This window comes from Bombus fervidus, chromosome 5, assembly GCF_041682495.2.
Source record: "Bombus fervidus isolate BK054 chromosome 5, iyBomFerv1, whole genome shotgun sequence".
Taxonomy (NCBI): Eukaryota; Metazoa; Arthropoda; class Insecta; order Hymenoptera; family Apidae; genus Bombus; species Bombus fervidus.
Window position 1 is genome coordinate 13,727,062 of NC_091521.1, and position 18,919 is coordinate 13,745,980.

Here is an 18,919-nt window from a genome sequence, read left to right on the forward strand (position 1 = left end):
TTTCTGGAACTCGCTGCTTGGTGACAACTATGCGCTCGTCGATATATTGTATATTTTCCGTTGGGCAGATAAGACGATCTGTCTGCGACACTGTAGAACCGCGAGCGACGGTTAGAAATACGGACTATACTAAGCCTCGTGGCGTAACAAATACCATCGAGGCATTGAACATATTAAATTGCGAGCAGGTGATCCAGAATATGTACAGATCTTAAGAATTGTACGTAAAAATGCGTAATACTGTATCATTTATACTATATTCGTATGTATTATATTTATATCATAAATCTAAGGATCTACACGAGTTACATTTGAAGCTATCAAAATTTTTCACGCAGAAAATATCTTGAAAGCTATCCAATTTTCTGGAAAATAATTTTCCTCCGACCGATACCGGAGGAGCGACCAAGAATTCGATTAAACCGCCCAAGGAACGCTGGGGACAAAACTGTGTCTAAAATTTCATGTGACGGGGTCGATACGCATTGGACTAAACAGCTACGTCAGCAATACCGCCTGGGGCGAAGTACAAGACTATGCCGTATTCGCCTATCATCTGGACAACGTTGCCCGCTAGAAACAATTATTACTACTTGGCAAACTCAAATAGTCTATCGGCCACAGGCAGTAGTTAGGAAGCTCTGTTAACCATCTGCCTGTCTGTCTCTATACGTACTCGTCCATGTGTGCTTATGTGTGCACGAACAGAGAGGAACGCTGTCACGCAACTCGCGCGTCAACGTGCGAGCACGTAGCGCGAGCGTGTGACGCGCCCGGTCGCTTGGTATGCGAACGAGTGGACTACACGTCTGGGTTATCCTCGCTTGGAATAATCAGCGACGTAATGGAGTGTGGCGTGGTTAATGAGCTACCTGCTTCTCTGGTCGTTTGACCACACGCGAAAATTTGCTTCCACGTTCTCTTTTTCTTTCTCTACTTTCGCAACGTTTTTAAGAAGATGCTCTTGTTCTTGGCTCGTTCCACTACCGGGACAAACCAAAATTCAAGGATCAAAATCCTTTGGATTTTCTGAACCGTCGAATGTTTCTCGCCGATTGTGTTAGAGTCAGTAACAGGAAAGATATTTCGAATATTTTTCTCCGCGATATTTCTACATTTCAGTCGGATTCACTTATCAGACACTCGATTTCACTTGCATGTATATCTCTGTATGCAGCCAGAACCACACAGTTACGGTTACAAGCGCAGCCTCCTGCCGTCATTTGCCCTCGGCAGCCTGATAATATCCGCGTCGTGGAGTCACTTATTGGGTAGTTGTCTAATCGACTGTGGAGCTAGGTATAGATATACCAGGGGTGGCTGTTAGTAGCGCGCGGCTTGACTCCCTCGATTAGTCTGCTTAACGGCGCTAATTGAACGCGAAACTGCGCCCCGTTGTCGGCCTTACGAGAACGCGTCTTCCATTCTTCCTGCGTGGAAAGCACGTTTGCGTACCGGAATAGTGGTGGATCGAGCGAAACAATAGAAAGAACGCAATCGCTCGGGGTTGATCCGAGTTTCATCTTGTTCCACCTAGCGGTGAAGGTTTTCTCGAAATTGGCTCAAACGATTCGATTGCAAGAATGGCGATTCAAGGGAATATTAAATCCAGCTAATTGGAATTATCGAATGACCCAGTTCCATCAAGTTGTGCGAAGAAATTCCTTGACGTGAGAAAAGAAAAAAAAGTCACGTTTGCGATATTCATGAACACGTTCGAAAGAAGAAACTTGTTCGCTCGTTAAGCTCTTTTTCAAAAACGGTAGAACGTAAAGAGATAGTTAAGGACCGTTTTACTTGGTGTGTGTCTCTTGAAACGTTTATTACATCGTTTCGTCTACATTAACAGACTACGTGTATTCAGCTTTCGTAAATTCATGTCACGATCGATGTAACAACAGTACCTGGTAGAATGATAATTGCTCAACCATCTTCTCAAGTGGATTACCTCTGTTGGAACGAAGCATTTGTATTACAGATCTTCCGTTAAGCTTGCGACTTGGCTATTCAATATTGATGTTCAACTTCGTTGCTTGGCTCGATTTCGATAGGAAACCAATCGTTTCATTTCATCGTTTTTCTCGTCGAAACGAGAAGTCTACATTTTTTTCTGGAGACAAACCCGCTGCGTATACTTGCTTTAATTTTTGTTAATAATCGTATTGATTTTTCTGTTTCAGAACTCGCTGCGTACCTAGAGAAACAGCTGCCTCCGTCTTCTACCCCCGAATTTGTTCAACGAATCGACGTGATATTAGAAAGGAAGATCATCGGTTGTCGAGATTTTGAACATCGTGCGAGAAAACTTTCTACAGAAGTATAAATGAAATCCCATATCGCGACGTATCGGTGTTTTCGCGATCCTCATCCGCCTCGAGCGGTATCACGCGCGTAGAAATCCGTAAGAAATGGAGCTAAGAAATTAAGCGATCGATCGCAACGCGTTACATTCAGTGGCAAAAATGCCGAAGGAGGATTCGTAGGCTTGAGTCGGTGCTCGCCTTGCTGTTGCTGCTATTCTAACCAGGAGGTTAATTAAAGTCGATGATCGGGTCTAATGGTAAGTGTTTCGACGTCAGCGAAAAACCGGACCCACCAGTTTTCCGTTGATATCCCTTCTCTGTGTCTTTTCCAACGAAAGAATACGAAATTCAGCGAATTGCTAGTAGAATTCGCTAACTTTCAGTATTACCTGCGACAATCTTCCATTCTTGCAACTGCAAATAAGTCTGCAGAGATTTCTTAATTAAAAGTAACTTTCAAACATTCTTGTCCAAATAACGACGCTTTAACTTCAAACAGAATAACATAAACTGTATGTAGATAGCTATAAATAGGAGCTACATACATTCGAGCAAGTCGACGAAAACGTTGACCTATACTATTGCGAACCGCAAACTTCAGCTATGCAGAAACGATGATCGAATTCGATGATGCCATTTCCGAAATCCTCGGGCTCGTTCCCTAGGGCTTCTCGATATCCTACGGTACGGTCGAAAATCTTTCAGATAGATTCTTGGGAAAAGATTCGAGCGCCACTGATAAGCAAAAGCCGTTCGCCTGAAACAGCTTATCTCCTTCTTCCTGCTTCTCAGTGCGAGTCCGCGAATGACGAAGAGCGCGTGATCCAGTTAGACGACACTAAACTCCAGTCCTCTCTTCCTTTTTCTTCTCTCTCTCTCTCTCTTTCCCTTCCCTCTTTTTCCTCTTCCCGAGGCTGATAAGTACTGATTTCCATAATGGTTCCATGTACGAGTACGCTCGGCCTATCTTCGCTCCGGGCCACTTTCCGCCGTCTTATCGAACCTCTTAGACCCGTGGCTCGATCGATATCAGATTGATTTCCGCCTGATTTACGGTCGTGTTAAATATTCATAGCTATCAACAGGAATTAAGATCGTTCAATTAGTGGTTCGGCACGTGTTTCAAAAATACCGGAGCTATTCTCTACATTTACTTCTTCGATGATATCTTTCCTTATCTTGGAGAAATAGCAACGTCGAAATTGGGACACCGTTACGTAGCTAGGGCAAGAACGAGTTCGAAACGCAAGGAAACGCTGCCTCGTAATTTCGCGTTTTTCTGGGAAAACGGTGGCACATTTCTTTCGCTCTTCCAATCCATTTCGTGAATCGTTTCAGAATCTCAAGCAAAGTCATCGATGATTATTTTTGCGACCTTTCTCCGACGTCAATTTGAGCATTCCGCTTCAGATATTCAGCATTTCCATAAAGAATGCCCTTCGTCTGCACACGCACGTATCCGCGCTAGTCGTTCCACTTTATCTAGTATCAAGAAACGATGAAAATTTCCTGCACGAGATGAGAATTTAAAACCAACGGCCCCGAAGCGAGATGAATAGCGTACTACTGCGGAATTATTTTTCCGCCCAGGTTGTGGCTGAAACGGTACTGTCGATCCCACAATTTGACGCGGTTGCAAACTTCGTGATCGCCAATTAAATTCTACTAAATCTAACGAACTTTTATTCATTTTTTATTTAAAGAATCACCATTGAATCACCTGTTGCAAAACGTTCTACTTCGCGATCAAATTTTTATAAAAAAGGCAAAGAGAAGGGATCTTCCTTCGCGACGAGGGATCCAGTTCACTCGTACGTTCCTCTCGCATATTTCATTCAAAACTCACAACGTGTAAAACTAGACGAGCCGCTAATTATTCGTTGCAACTTGCGAAGGAGAGCGACATTCGGCACGGTCGGTAGATGTAAAGTAGAGGAAACGGAGCAAGCCGAGTTGCCGTCTGAACCGGTTGCTACTGAAATTTCAGGGAAAACCGCAAGCTTGCGTCAAGGTGGCGCGCAGTTAGCGCTTGAACAGGCCTAAATGAAGAGCGATCGTCACGGGAACAGGTGATCGATAGCGATTGCGAGGAGCCGCGTGCGACTGTGTGTGTCTGTGCGCGCGCGCGTGGTCGCACAGGGTAATCGTGGCGGTGACGCGCGGGGGTAGGGACGGAGAGGAGCAAGATGGAACTCTTCCTGATTCTCGTCTGTCTGATTGCGCCGCCCACCCTCTCGCTCTCGATCAAGAGCAAGCTCAATCCACGGATCGTTCAGACACGGTACGGCGAGGTGCAGGGGGTCATACGCTCCTTCGAGAACATCAAGTTCCTCAAGCCAATCGACGTCTATCTCGGAATACCATACGCCACCCCTCCGATCGGGGGTAACAGATTTTCACCGACTAAGGCGCCTAGCCCGTGGGAAGGAGTCAGGTAAGCAAAGAGAAAAATTTACTCGCACCATATTTACGCTATCTTTCGAACTATACCTCGATCCTGTTGTCCATTCACCTCTTCGAAGAACAACAGTGTAGCAAAGGTTTGATAGAGATTGGTAAATAATGTTGTGGATGTATAACGAAAGGATAGAGGCATAGTTCGCACGATGGCGATGCACTGCAAGTTTAGATAATTCTGGGATTCGAAATGATAATTGGATCATTAAGAATGCAAGTTCGAACGTTCGCGATTTTTTGTTTCTGGAAACTCGAGTTCTGCTCTTATTGCATTAATATCCGAAGGAAGCAACAAATTTTGATAAAAGAATAGATTTCGGAGGGACATTCCGGAAACCAAAATCCCTTTAATCCTGGTGTCCTTCAACGTATTTCATCGGCATATTTCCCGCAAAGTTATGCCAAACAGCTCCTTTGAAATTCGCCCAAGTATTTGGCCTTGTATTCGTGTATCCTTCCATACACACCGACCAGCTGTTTCATAAGAGTTGGTTAAAAAGTTATCCAGGAAAAATTTATGTAAACGTTGACGAAACAATTCTTTATGCTTCTACCAGTAATTTCCAAAATGTCAGGGAAAAAAATGTGAAATTCGCGAGCAACCGTTTCCCAAAATTCTCGAATACAGGCTTTAGAGTTTCCGACAGAACTAGCGATTCCTTCGTTTCCAACAACTCCCGCTCTTTCTTCCCCGACCCCCTGTCACTCCCCTCTTCCTGCTCCTCTCACTGCCAGCGAAGCAAAAACGGAAACACAATTATACACGACCTTAATCTCCATACATTACGATCTAGGGGACAAAGGTACTCGTAACGCGATACACTCGCAACACATAATTAACTCAGCGCGGAGTACCTGGGAGCTGGTTGTCGAGAAGAGAATATTCGCAAACCACATTTTTCCAAATGTTCAAACTACTTCTTGACTGAATCAAAAATTTAATTTGAACTTTTCTAGAAGATTTCCTTTTCCTGACAATATCACTTTGTCAGGTACTTGCGCTAACTTTTCTCAATTTTGTACTCCAGAAAGGGAACAGAATTAACGATCAGATTATCCATTAGATCGTGAATTCATCGGAGAGTAAGGTGTCCGAGCATTCGATTCGTCGATAACGTATCACGCGAATTGACTAAAACAAGTTCTCTTTTGCAGATTATCGGACTCGGTCAGTCCTGTCTGCCCTCAAAAGCTGCCCGACATTTCAAATGAGCAAGAAGCGTTGGAGCGTATGCCGAAAGGACGGCTGGAATACTTGAAGAGGTTGCTACCTCATCTACGGAATCAAAGCGAGGATTGTCTCTATTTGAACATTTACGCACCGGCTGTTGGTGAGTAATTTTACACGTTCTCTGCCGTTAGGAAAATTAATGGCCTCGATATTCGAATGGCTTAACGGGGTCGCAAGATCGAGCTTTCGACCTGAAAGAGTTGAGATTTGCCTCGGAGTTCAAGCAGAATGTATAGAGCGGGATATAAATAATTGAACAACTATTGGAGAGCTTGTCGTAACGACGTTGAGGGAAATATGGAATGCGGAATCCTGATTGCGTAATTGCAAAAGTGAAATCGTTCTGTTATTAACGTATGTATGGTATCTTTTACAATCTGGTAAATTGACATGATTAGCAGGAATTCTATAGGGATTCGTTGGATTTGATTCGAAGTGGAATTATATCCCGACTGGTTCGATAATACGACAGTTAGTAGATGGGATGAAAAACTTGACTGAACAGTGATTCGTAATGAATCATTGTATCGCGGCTAGCAGATTTATAAAGAAAGATGACGACCATAGGCAAATATGACCTTCACTCTGATAGTTTTTACAACAAATTAGCGTTTGAAGCGAAAATATTAACGAAAATACGTGCACGCCTCTGGGTCAACGGGGGCAAAGGAAATTGTAAATGAACCGGAGACTCTGGAAATCCACTTTATGCGCGAAACTATCGTAAACGAACGCAGCGTTTTAATATTAAGCATACTTGTCGATGTTGAATACCCAAGTAGCTCGATGTTGCCTCTCTGATGTTGTAACTTTCTGAGCTCGTTCCTACCATCCACCCTCGCGCGGTATCAGTAAACATGATAAAAACACATAAAACTAGATTCCAGCAGGCGTGTTCAACGTAACTTTACATACCTCATTTTCGCTTAGCCTTTCATCGATTCCACCTCCGCAGGCAGAGAAATTTCGTTCGAAAGATGGTCGGTAGCTACCGCAAATTAATCCTTCGAAGAACATCGTCCTACTATTTTATTTTTAACGTAGGTATCGCGGCTCCCTTAAAAGTGCTTTGAAACTCTTTTCTCGTTACTAAATAGCCACGACGTTATTCGTTAAATTAATTTATCAGCTACCTAAGGGTATAGCTATTGCCGGAAGAAATGCTCGTAAGTAACGCAAACGAAACGGTGTAAGAGGATTTGCAATTTGCAATTTCATTTTCGTATGAAAGTGTAAAACATCAGGCTGTATGTTAGCGACCCCCTTTTTTGCGTCTCGAGCCCTTCCCTTCAAGTTTCCCGCGCAATGTTACGTATTTCTTTCGTGCCACGCGCAACGAGTAGGGAAAAGGAACGGTTTCAATAATAATGCATCATGACGTGTTGCCTGTGAAATAGGAAATTTTACTTTTTCGCCGCGCCTTAAACTCGCTCTCAACCTACCCTCGTGTACCCCGTTTTTCTTGCAACCTCTCCCGGGCCGGAAATTGAACGGCAAAAGCGTCGGGAATGTTGCGACATATTTTTGCGAAATACGCGTGACGCGTACGCGTTTACGGCTCTCTAACTTGGAGAAAAGAGAGAAAAAAAGAGAAGGATTAAGACAATAACGTATAAATACGTCACTTTTTCATTCTGATTGTTCGTGTACTGTTGTTGATGTGTCGTCGAGCGAACAGGTATGTAGATGGTAGTAGAAGGTTGTTATTAAATCGTTTATTAAAAAGTAAGTAACCACCCTACGACAATCTGTCAATATCGCCTTCTATTGAAATACTAATACGTTCGAGTTTAGACATTGTGTAACGTTCGTTATTCGAAATTACTCGTGCTTCAAACACGCTGCAAATAGCTCTGAAACCTGTTTAATTGTTAAACAACTAGTTTGTAAACCGTCGCCACCACGACCCATATTCCATAATTAACAACCCAACAAATTATATCGTCGCCCAAGCAAAACAAGTTAGGGCTTTTGTCAGGAACATTTTTATACCTTTCCCGAATAAAGCAACGTGGCTTAGCATCGATCCGAAGGACAAGACACGATGCTTCGACGGACGAGCTTCGTTGTACTTGTCAAAAAATCGTGTAGTCGAATGGTCTAGCAATTCCTCGATCCAACCCCTTGCTTCGAGATTCGGGTCAAACCGTTTTCATCTCTTTCGTGTATCGCGGCTTGCACGTTCGCGTTTCGACAATGAAACATCGTACAGACGTAAATGTAAGCCGGAATAGGAAACCAGAACACGCTACTCTGCAAGTCTGCGCGCGAGCGTGACTACCTGCTGTCGGGGCAACTGTCCAGAATGCGAAACTGTCGCGGATGTGCTCGATCCTGTCGCCACCACTTATGGTTCTGCGATCGAAAAATAATTTAAGCGCCAGGTGCTTCGCAGCATCTATTCAACAACGTTCTCATATGTGAAACGAAATCATTAAATATTTATTTTCTATTAAAAATTTCCTTGACTGAAACAGTACACGCGCAAGAAATGAATCCCTCGACTTCGCTAATACATAATTCTGTATGTGTTTAATACCACTGCGAGAGGTAGGACTTACAAACAAAGGCAGTAACCTCTGTATCGTCGACTACCTCTAAAACGCGAACGATGGAGTAATGCATAAACCTAATCTCGTAACTTCAGCAAGATGGTCAAGCGACGGTTCGTGCAACGAGGCGCGCAGCATTGAAACAATTTCCGATCCAGCTGCCGTTTAATAATGCAGCAGCGATGCACGGGCTGTTTACAAACAGGACCGTGCATACAGATCGCTGGGAAATTTAGTGACAGCGAAAGAGCCGTCGCTGTAAGCTTTTAACATTCCGCTCTGGTTACGCCGTGCGCCGCAATCCATATAAAAGATGCATCCTGGCTAGCCAGTGGATTCACGCAGCTCGCAAACAGAAGGATAATTTTATCGTTGTCACTGTTTATGAAATTCTCTTCTTTACGCGTATGCCAGTTGCTTCCTTTTACTCCCTTTACTTGCTTTTACTGTTGACAAAATTTCATTTTTACGGGAAGGTGACAAAGAGTAACGGTTCGCTCGTTAGACTGATCATAGTCTTTGATCGCTTGACTCCACTGAACATGATTAACGTTGCTAGTGGCGACAAGGGGGAATTATCGAACCGCGAATAGATTCTGTCAGAGGCCAGGAAGACGCTGCTTAAGCATTACACGTGTTTAGTGGCTCGAAGCTGGACTACGCGTGTCTAGAATCTCATGATCTTCCGACATTGGATACGTCTTGTGGATTGTTCGACATCTTGTCGTCCTATTAACAGAATGCCTGTTCATAGATTATCAGCAAATGGAAAATAAAGGACTGCTTTTATATCGAATAAGATGCAGTGGCGGTAGAAAAGCTGCGCGCAGATTTGCATTCAAAGTATTGACTGTCAGGTCTGTAAAAGGAAAGTCTCTAACCAGGACGCTCGTAAACCGGCACCCAATGACGTGACTGGTAACGCAGGTGTTAAGAAAACGTGAACGTCAACGCCCCTGGAACGCGGTAGCAGACGGTACGTTCGTTTCCGTCAAGACAGCGTAACCCGTTCGTACACTAGAACCCTGGCTGCTTCTTTATTGAGTTTCTTGCAATAGTTATCGTGTATCTGACGCGAACTTTCAGCCTCTCGTATCTCCTAATACGTAATATATTTTATTTTTTACACTTATTTTTTTACAAATTTAGAATCGACCTCATTACGAAAATTATAATTTTCACCGATCGCACAATTTTGACGACCACGGTCATTGCATCGTCCATTCTGAGAAACATTCGCGTTGCAGGCTTCTTCGATATGCGTATCAATATAGAAGAGAGAGAGAGAGAGAGAGAGAGAGAGAGAGAGAGAGAGGAGAAGAAGACATTGAGATGAAATTGTAAGACAGTGGAAAGTGGTGGAGCCGTCAAACGTGAGAGCAACCAGAGAAATTCCTGAATATTTTACACGGCTCGTCTTTTACGCGAACTTTCGAATTCAACTTGGCTGACTTTCAATTCTCGTCGGAGCTTGGCTTGTATTCTTTTGAACTGAACCGGTTTTACGGTTGATCTACCATCGAGCGGAATCTACTTGAAGATCCAGATGAGTTTGATCGTGTTCTTCGCATTGAATATTTAGTTCGCGCGCTGAAATTCTGATTAAACTGTGTTTCCTCGTTTCTCGTGTTTTGGATTAACTACTTTAGCGTTATTCCGATCAATTGAATTGAAAGAAAAGAGGGACGTAGCGTGTTAGTGATTTAAAGTGGCCTGATTGGAGAGTAAAGATAAAGGTTCCGTGGCTTTCTTTCTTTCTTTGATCGATCAACTGTATTAGTCGTCTATTATAGAGTCTGATCGGAAGGTGCTCTCTAATGAAGTGCTCTGATTACTTAGACCGATCGTTTTCTCCCCATTCGATATCGATTCCTTCGTTTTACGCGACTGATTTAAAAAAAAAATACTATTCGCCTTTTCCATTCACGGTGCAACAAAATCACGAATTGTTTTAATTCAAATAAGAAAAAAAAGAGACCGGATCGATTTTCCATTTTGAAAATGTTCTTTTCAGCTCTTCGAGTTTGAGCGTTCGCAGCGGAGGTGTTAAATCAATTTCGTCGACTATTCATTATTCGCGAGATTGGCCGGCCAACAAGTTCCACGGTTCGTTCAACGCACATCACGTCATAAAACAAAATTTTCTGTAGAATGTGATGTAGGACGGCTCTAATAACGACGATTCGTTTTTCCATCAAGACAGCCCCTTTTTCGAAAATAATTTAACGTCCATGAATCGTTGGCTTTCGTGTTAGTTCTGGCGTAATGAATAAAATGATAAAACGTAGCGGCAATTAATTATCGGGGAAACGGCATTATTTAATATTACCTCCATCTGTCGCCTTCTTTTCACAAACTTCCCCCATTGAGTCAAAAGTCGTAATTTCTGAGAGTACAATTTCCAATTTCTGACAGAATAAATCCACAATCCGGAATTAATTATTTCCAGGCATTAAGCAACGTTCGACGGTTAATCGTATTTGTTTAATGCGATCATTTATGCAAGAAGGGGTCTCGAAAGGTCCAGAATTTGCATAAAATCTTCGCACCGTTAAATTTCTCATCTTGGAACATTTGAAACCAGCCTCGGCTACGCACATTTACGATTTAATATCTATCAAATTCTGAAGCCCTTTTTCTTCATCCGATTAACATTTTATTAACATTCTTCTATAAAAGCTACAATCGAACACTTTCCAACTATCATACGGAGTATTCGCGACACCGAAAGACACTCGGGGTAGCTTCTACTGTTTCCCCGGTATCGTATTCGAGACTTTAGCTTAATGGAAGGCCGGGTGAAAGTTCGAGCTCGCTTAATGCACGGCCGCTCGTTTCTCTTCGTTTCAGAACATTCTATCCGAGTATAGAGAAAGATGGAACGTTAAACGGATCGAAGAAAACGAGGAAAGAGACTGGCAATCACACGGACGCCTAATCCCATGGGTCTCTCGGCGAGACATTGCGACTTGGAACTGTGAAAGAAGAAGGTGGCAAGTTTTCCCACCCGCGTCGACTAATAATCGAATCCGCAAGTAGTCGGGGTTCGTTCGAACCGACGATCCGAAATAGCCGGTTGCCAGGCATGAATTTCTTTGAGGGCCGTCGCCCGTGAAATTATTTGTTCGACCAGGCTGAATGAAAGATAAAGTGACTTCCCCTGTTCCTTTCGAGGCGCGACCTTTTATATCGCTGATCCAGGATCCACCTAATACCCAACGATGATCAAGCACCATTTGTATTTCTCGCGCGGTTCCTCGCAACTGGCTCTCGCTCTTTCGCTACGAACGAAGGTGGAGAACGGTCTTTGGGTTTAGGAAAGCCGGGGATGGATTTATTGCTGCGGGAGAGGGGTTGGAGAAAGTTTGATAAAGGAAAAATTGAGTATGGTGAGATTTCTTGGGTGCTCTTTCTACGAAGTTTTTGGAACTTTGGAAGCTCGAACTGTAGAAAATTCAAATATTAAGACGTAAATCGCTTTATTTCCTTCGCGTTCATCGAAAGTAAATCGTAGACGCGGTATATTGTACATAAAATGTTGACCATGCAGAACGATGCAGGCTCATTAGCCTGCGAAGATGTCGTTTTAATTAATCACGCAGCAAAAGAGCGTCTCATGACACGTACTAATGCTTAATGAGAGAAAAAAGAGTGGAAGCCGAGTGGAAAGGAAGACATCAAAGAGCTGCAACTGGCGGCAGGTGAACGGTTACCTCATACTTGGAATACGAATTACGTTTCACAAAGAAACGCTACCCTCGTTGCCTTCTTAACTTGTACCTTTGCGCTGCTCTTACACTTTTTTCTCGCTGAAAATCGTCAGTCGAACGAACATATATTATTTTATATCGAACTCACAGCTTTTCTTCTCCTTTTTTTCCCCCCTTTTTTGCGTTTCTCCCATCAAAAAGGAAAGCACGATGCGTCTCTATTCTGCTGTCGGCGTAATATAAATTCTTGAAATTACTATCTGCCTGGTTGCCGCGGCGGAAAATATCGAGTCTGCAAACGAATCAAAACCGACTGACGTATTCTTATAAGGAACTCGCTGAATTCGTCGGAGCAGTAAAAAAAATGATTGTTCGCTGGTGTTACTGTAATTTCTACTATACATACTGGTTTAAACTTTGTATCTTACTTCGTGACATGATCACACGCTACCGGTGAAGTTGAGGATTTGTTCAATCTAGATTCCAATTTTGATCTGGAAATAAGCTTATTTGAAATATCATTTCTCCGTTTTTCATGTGAAAATTAGTAATTTCTTTTCAACAACAAAAAAGAGGCTAAATAGCTTTTAAAAATAATTAATCTCATTCGGAGATTTATTCCTCGTTTCTCTCGAAACCAACTCGGATTTTCCAGAAATGAAAATTTTACCGGTTCCGAAGTTGCTCTCCAGATTACAGATCAACGAGACGATCGTCGGCAACGCAAAACTCGGTACGTTGATGATCCACTTAGGCGAAAACCCGGTCGCGCGACTATATGGTCGCGAACGACAGCCGAGAATTATCGTGGCGATTTAGCTGGTAAGTAGAAGCGAACTAGTAATTACGAGCTGGTTGTTTCTACGATCGATAGCATCGCCAGCCAGCATTACGAATAGATAAACGTATATACGAGGACGTCGCGGGAACGCCACTTTCCTATTGCAACTTCTTCTTGCTCTCCTGTGCTTTCTAAAATTGGAAATTAGTCGGAATTACTCGTTGCTACTTTGAACTTCAATTTCAACACGAATAACGAGAGCTACATTAATATTTTAATATTAGCGGCTAAATGAAGAACATAATGCAAATACAAACGGGATGCTGCTACGTTTTGGAGATTTTATCATTTTGTCTATCCACTGAAAATTGTTTCTTTTGTGCGTACGAGTTTCAAAGCTGGTATAGTTGTTTACGTCGCGATTGTACAAAGCGGAATACAATTTCATCTCTGTAGGATACAACGCAATTAGGATTTACAAAGCAAATTGTCTCTAACTCGGCTTGCATCAAACGAAAGCAGCTTTCCAAATCTTCGACATCCATCTGCAGAAAATATCTTTTGTCTGTCGTTATTAAATTAGCGAGATCGACTAATCAAAGGACTGACATAAACGATGGTAAGACGGAAGCGAAAAAGGACCGGTCGTCGCCTTGCAAGTTACACGTTGTCCCGATTAAAAAACGATTTTGAAAATGATTTATCGTCGGACTAAATTGAATCGCTAATCTAAGTTGGAGAACTTTGCCGGCCGTCCGGCTGAATTATGGCCAGCGGGAATAGAATGCTATCGACCGTTACGCGATGCCTCTCCTTCCTTCTCGATTGTCTAAAACTGAACTTCCACGGAATTGTTCAGAATCGCGGCCTTTCGACGGCCACTTGGCCCCCGTGGAACATATGGGGAAAAAGATTCGACATTTTGATTAAGAGCAGCACGGTAAAAGCACGCTGGATCCGTCGATCGTGAGAGTTATAGTGACGCGGTGAGCCGTGCAAGAAATTCTTCCGGCGGAACTTTGTTTTGCCTGCTACGGGGCTTTTACGAGAGGAATAAAATCATGAAAACTCGAATAAATTGAAAGATATTCCAAGTATGACTGTTATGTAAATCACTGCGAATACCAATGAATTTTTTCCGAACAAGGTTAGTTTTTCCTGCAATCGTTACATTACCTCGAATGTTCTACACTCTGAAATATCTAAAGGTTGAATCTTTTAGTTTCTTCCTGGATGGAGCAGTGAGTTTCGAATAACGAAATTCTTTTCGCTTTATCGTGTGACATTTTCAACGTCTACCCATCGATATGATATTGTAGTGGGCGATACGAAAATTGGGTATAGCATTGGAATTATAGTATTGAGATTGAATCGAATATAGTATCGAAGCATCGGTATGGACGAAGTCAAATAAAAGACAGAAGAAAACGAGGGGTAGCAAGTGCACAGCAATCAATCACGCGGTCTCCCTAACGAATCTACGCCTCTTCGAAACCGAAACCTTGATCGTCGGCTCTTAATTACACGCCAGTCGGAAACTTGTGGCCGTACGCAATCATTCGCGTCCTAATAGCGCCGTAATTCAAGTAGCACGCAGTATTTTCGTCGCAGCAGCGTGTTTAACCATTGCTGCATTCATAACTTCGTCACCCTCGCTGCTCTTTTACGTCGGCATTCCTTCGAATCTCGTTAACACGACGCTGTTGCTCTGATCGTGAATTAATTAAAATAAATTGTGCGTTTCGTTATTTAAGTAAACGTCTGTTGTTGACAATAAAATTTTCGGTATTTGAATTAATGTTTCGCGCAAAAGCGCCGCATTCTTTATACTCTTTTAGTAAACTCCGTTAATGTCGAAATTATTGTACGAACTAATAGGAAATGACTGGAAATTCTGGAAAATTAATCTCAAAATTCTGTAGGAATTACGTAGCCTTTATACGAGAGAAACAACGTTCGCAAACTACAGTTTCGATTCTACGTCGCGACACGTGGAAGTCCTCACGAAGATAAGTCTTTATTATTTCTTTCGCTCGATAATCGAATTTCTTCGAGAGACTGAAGAATCGAAACATCGTTACACGTAACCAGCTTGAACAACAACCCCTCAAATTTCTACTCTAGTATCGACAAAGGTGTTTCAATCCCTGATTTGACCATCGAGTATGCCATCGACTATCACAGTGTCGATTAACTAAACCAATAGAAGCATGTGTGTTTATTGGTCGAGGAAAAAAGTTTAAGTAGTTGAAAGATGAATTGTGGTTAGGCTAGGGTACGGTATACAAGTAGTAACCGGAGGGTGGTAAATACTGGATATTTTAAGTTTACAAGGGCGGTTCGTGTTGACCCGATACCAAACAGGAATATTGATTTAACGTCGCCACGAGGGTGTTGTTAAATCTTTAACACCATAAACTGGAAGAAAATAACCCAGGATGCTTTTAAAATAAAAATAAGCTATCCGTACTTTAAACAATTTTAGAAAAAATTCCTTTGGAAGAAAATATAAAGAGCTCTGCAAAGTTAGAAAACTCGGAATGTTCCTGTTCTTGAAAAATTCATAAATCACCGTTAATGCTCTTATCAGATACCGATAAATTATAATGGTGGCATTAATTTTCGTATCGTTTGCTTTTATTGCAACGTAGAATATTCTCGACTACGATCGTTCCTCGCGATGGCAGAGAAATTCACGTACAAACACGATTGGAGACCGGTACGTAAGCTCGTGTAAACGATACGCCAGTTCGTACGAATCCGTTTGATGCGCCACCAGCCACGTATGCAAATGTCCGCCTCCTCCGAAACAACGCAACGAGAGTGTCGCGCGCATAAAACAATCGCGTCCCGGTTTGTCCGGTGAAAAAGAGACCCAGCCAGGCTGTGCATTCAGACTATATGTCCCGTTGCACGCGCATCGTGTAAAGGGTTGTTCAATTGAAACGCGACCTCGGATTTCGGGGGTAGGTGGTTAGGGTGGCGCATATTTTTCCAACGCAAAAGTAGGACAGAATTTCGTTCCCGAGACTTTTATGGAACGTCGCGTCGCACAGTTCGTAATTTGGTATTCAAAATTTGTACAGACTATATTTATACGCATTGCGTGGACGTCTCGTGGAAACTAAAACCGCGGAATCGATTACGTGAAATTTAATCTAATTTGTTCCGGAAGGTGGTGGAATTTTATACGACGAACGTTTGCAGTACTGTTAATTAATCTTATAATTTGTTAGGTTAGCTCCTAAGTTAATCAGTTTGAAGAGATATGATAATGAAAGTACGGAAATTCCAAAATAGAGGAACGTTTTCCATTCGCGTCTGGTCGATTTAATGTCGGTGCATGTAGTTTAACGCGCGTTCATCTTTGTTTTACAGGCAAAAACCAGAAAATGATACAACAAATTAAAACCGATATTTTTGTTTTAATATTTTAATATTTCTTCGTTACGGTGTATAATGGGCTGTCAGAGTGGCGAACTTGTCTCGTGATAACGTTTAATGTTCGGAGCTCGCCAATCGCGTCGATATAAAAAGAAAACTGCTGCGATTTCGTGTATCGCGTTCGAATAATTAAAATTAACGTGCGACATGATTATAATTTCACATTCACTTGCTTTTTACGCGTTGTCTCGTCGACAGAATCTCAAACGCATTTCGGATTAAATTTTTGTTACATATGCTATAAAGATACCTGTACCGCTTTGACGGTATATAAGTGAACGACTCTGATATGGGGCAAAAAAGAGCACGAAATTGAGTGAGAAACATCGTAGGAGAAACGAAAGTGCCAGGCTACTAGGGGATGTAAGCGTGAAAATTGAAAAAAGAACGATATCGCCGATGGCGCGCAAGCACTCGGACGTGAGCAACGAAGAGGGGTCGAGGACTGTCGGGGTCGAAGGAGGGTTGAACGCTCTCACCAGACAGAAGAGGGATGTAAAATTGCAAGGAGATCACAGCCCCTCTCGTCTGCTGGAAATATCCCTTTCTGTTTCATATCTTCGTGTAAATGAGAGACGAACGCCTCTATCGAGAATTGTAGTCGTACTTACGAGGAGATAGCAAGAACTGCGAAATCTCGAATGAATTAGCTGTACGTGCATTCGACGTGCATTCGCCTAAAAAGGCTGATGGTAAGACAACCCAAAAGGATTTCAATGAATGGCCCTTTATTTTCGAGAGATTAATCGAGAAATTATGTCTTTGGTGTAACAATTTCTTACGTTTTAAACGTTTTTATTACACTTTCTACACGTAAAATTGTAAGAATATACAGGGTTGTTATGATAAATAAAAGCAATCAGATATTTCTCAAAATGAATTGTAAAAATTTAATATTAAAAGACACGTAATATTAATGTCGAAAGAACTTTCAGTTTCAGTTTCTCGAAATCAAAGAGCTATGCACTCAAATTCTTTTGGAGCTGCTTTACCATCGACCTAAAGCATCGAACGCACATACAGCCAACTGATGGAAGATTTCGCAGTTTTTGCTATATTCTGGTTAGTTTAGAAATTATTTTCTTCGAATTTAGTGAAAACGTAAAATACGATTACCTCTCGCCAAACGCTTGGTGAACGAATAGAAGGAACAAATGTAACCTTCTTTGATTCTACCCACAGCGACCAAGCTGTTCTGAACATCAGTTCACGCGTATCGCTTTTTCATTGTCGCTTTTTTATCAACGATATCAGCGAGACAAGAACGGCGTAGTCCATGCAGTCAGTCGGTTAACCCAGAAGAGCAACGATAAAAGCGCGCTAGCAGAGACAATGACCATCGTCGACAGGCGTTCGTGGGCCGTCTTGCTTCGTTTTCATTTTCACCAGTTCGTCGCGATGTACCGTTTTCACGAGACGAAACAAGGAACGACGATGCAAACTAACTTCCATATATTCGGGAATGAAACTTCGTCTCATCTAGACAATTTAAAGTTCTTCGTCTTCTGATCGGATTGATCGAACTACCATTGTTAGAACGTTTCATCATTCCAGGAACATTTCCGGCTATCCATGGATTCTCACTCGATCAATCAAGTTTTCCAGGTCGAATCGAGGTTCCGAGTTTTTCTCTAGAGTCGGACAGTCTCGTTTTTTTACTTCTCCTAGCTGAGGAAGATACAGGTTTTACTTGTTGGAATATCGATCTTGGAGAGAGAGAGAGAGAGAGAGAGAGAGAGAGATGTTGCAGTTGGGGAAACGCGAGGTTTCTTCCGGTGTGAGCAGCGACCGCTTCGACGCCGCGTAAATTGCGAATGCGCTTCGTTGTTCCGACGCATTACGCGGTCCGACTGGTACTGTGAATTCAGTTTTTGTTTTCGCGGATCGAGACCGGACTCTGTTGTTTCTTGAAACGCTATAACGAACGTAATATAGAATACCGTTGTTTGCCGATGTTTTTATTCTGGAAAATGTTCGCCCACTGGAGAAATGCGCTTAATTAGGATAAGAAAGCCTGCGCGTTTTGTGGTGTTTCGAGAAGCGAATTCAAAATTACTACCTGGAGGCAAGAGGTTGGAATTGTTCGTGTTCCTAGATGAATATTAAGCGCGTTCGGGTACATGGATTAACCAATAGGACTCGAAATAAGTGAGTTATGGAAGTTTAAGAAGGAAGATCAACCGATCTGATGGCGATATGAAACCTGGTCGGAATGTAAAGAGTTATCCAATATAGGTGCGCTGTAAAGTACCATTAATCGACATTCCGAGAATGTACTATAAATTCATAAAGTCAGCGACGATCAAACTAAGAGATACAACAAGATCTTGGGCGGAAGGTAAAGTTTCTGCCTCTTCGCGGAAAGAAGTCACGCCGTTGTGCGCTTTAGCAACGTCTCCAGGCATACGTGCCTCGTATTTCGCTTGGTTTGATACCGTGCA

At 42.4% G+C, this 18,919-nt stretch overlaps 1 protein-coding gene across 3 annotated transcripts in view; it reads left to right on the top strand.

The window, feature by feature from the left end:
• Window positions 1-18,919, top strand: part of Nlg-4 (neuroligin 4) — a 263,284-nt gene that overhangs the window by 54,628 nt on the left and 189,737 nt on the right. For all 3 annotated transcript variants that reach the window (XM_072004517.1, XM_072004516.1, XM_072004515.1), the window contains exons 2-4: window positions 2,181-2,560; window positions 4,291-4,737; window positions 5,916-6,091. In XM_072004517.1, coding sequence (XP_071860618.1) covers window positions 4,490-4,737; window positions 5,916-6,091 — 424 coding nt within the window. In that variant the 5' untranslated portion in view covers window positions 2,181-2,560; window positions 4,291-4,489. The remainder of the gene's footprint in view (window positions 1-2,180; window positions 2,561-4,290; window positions 4,738-5,915; window positions 6,092-18,919) is intronic.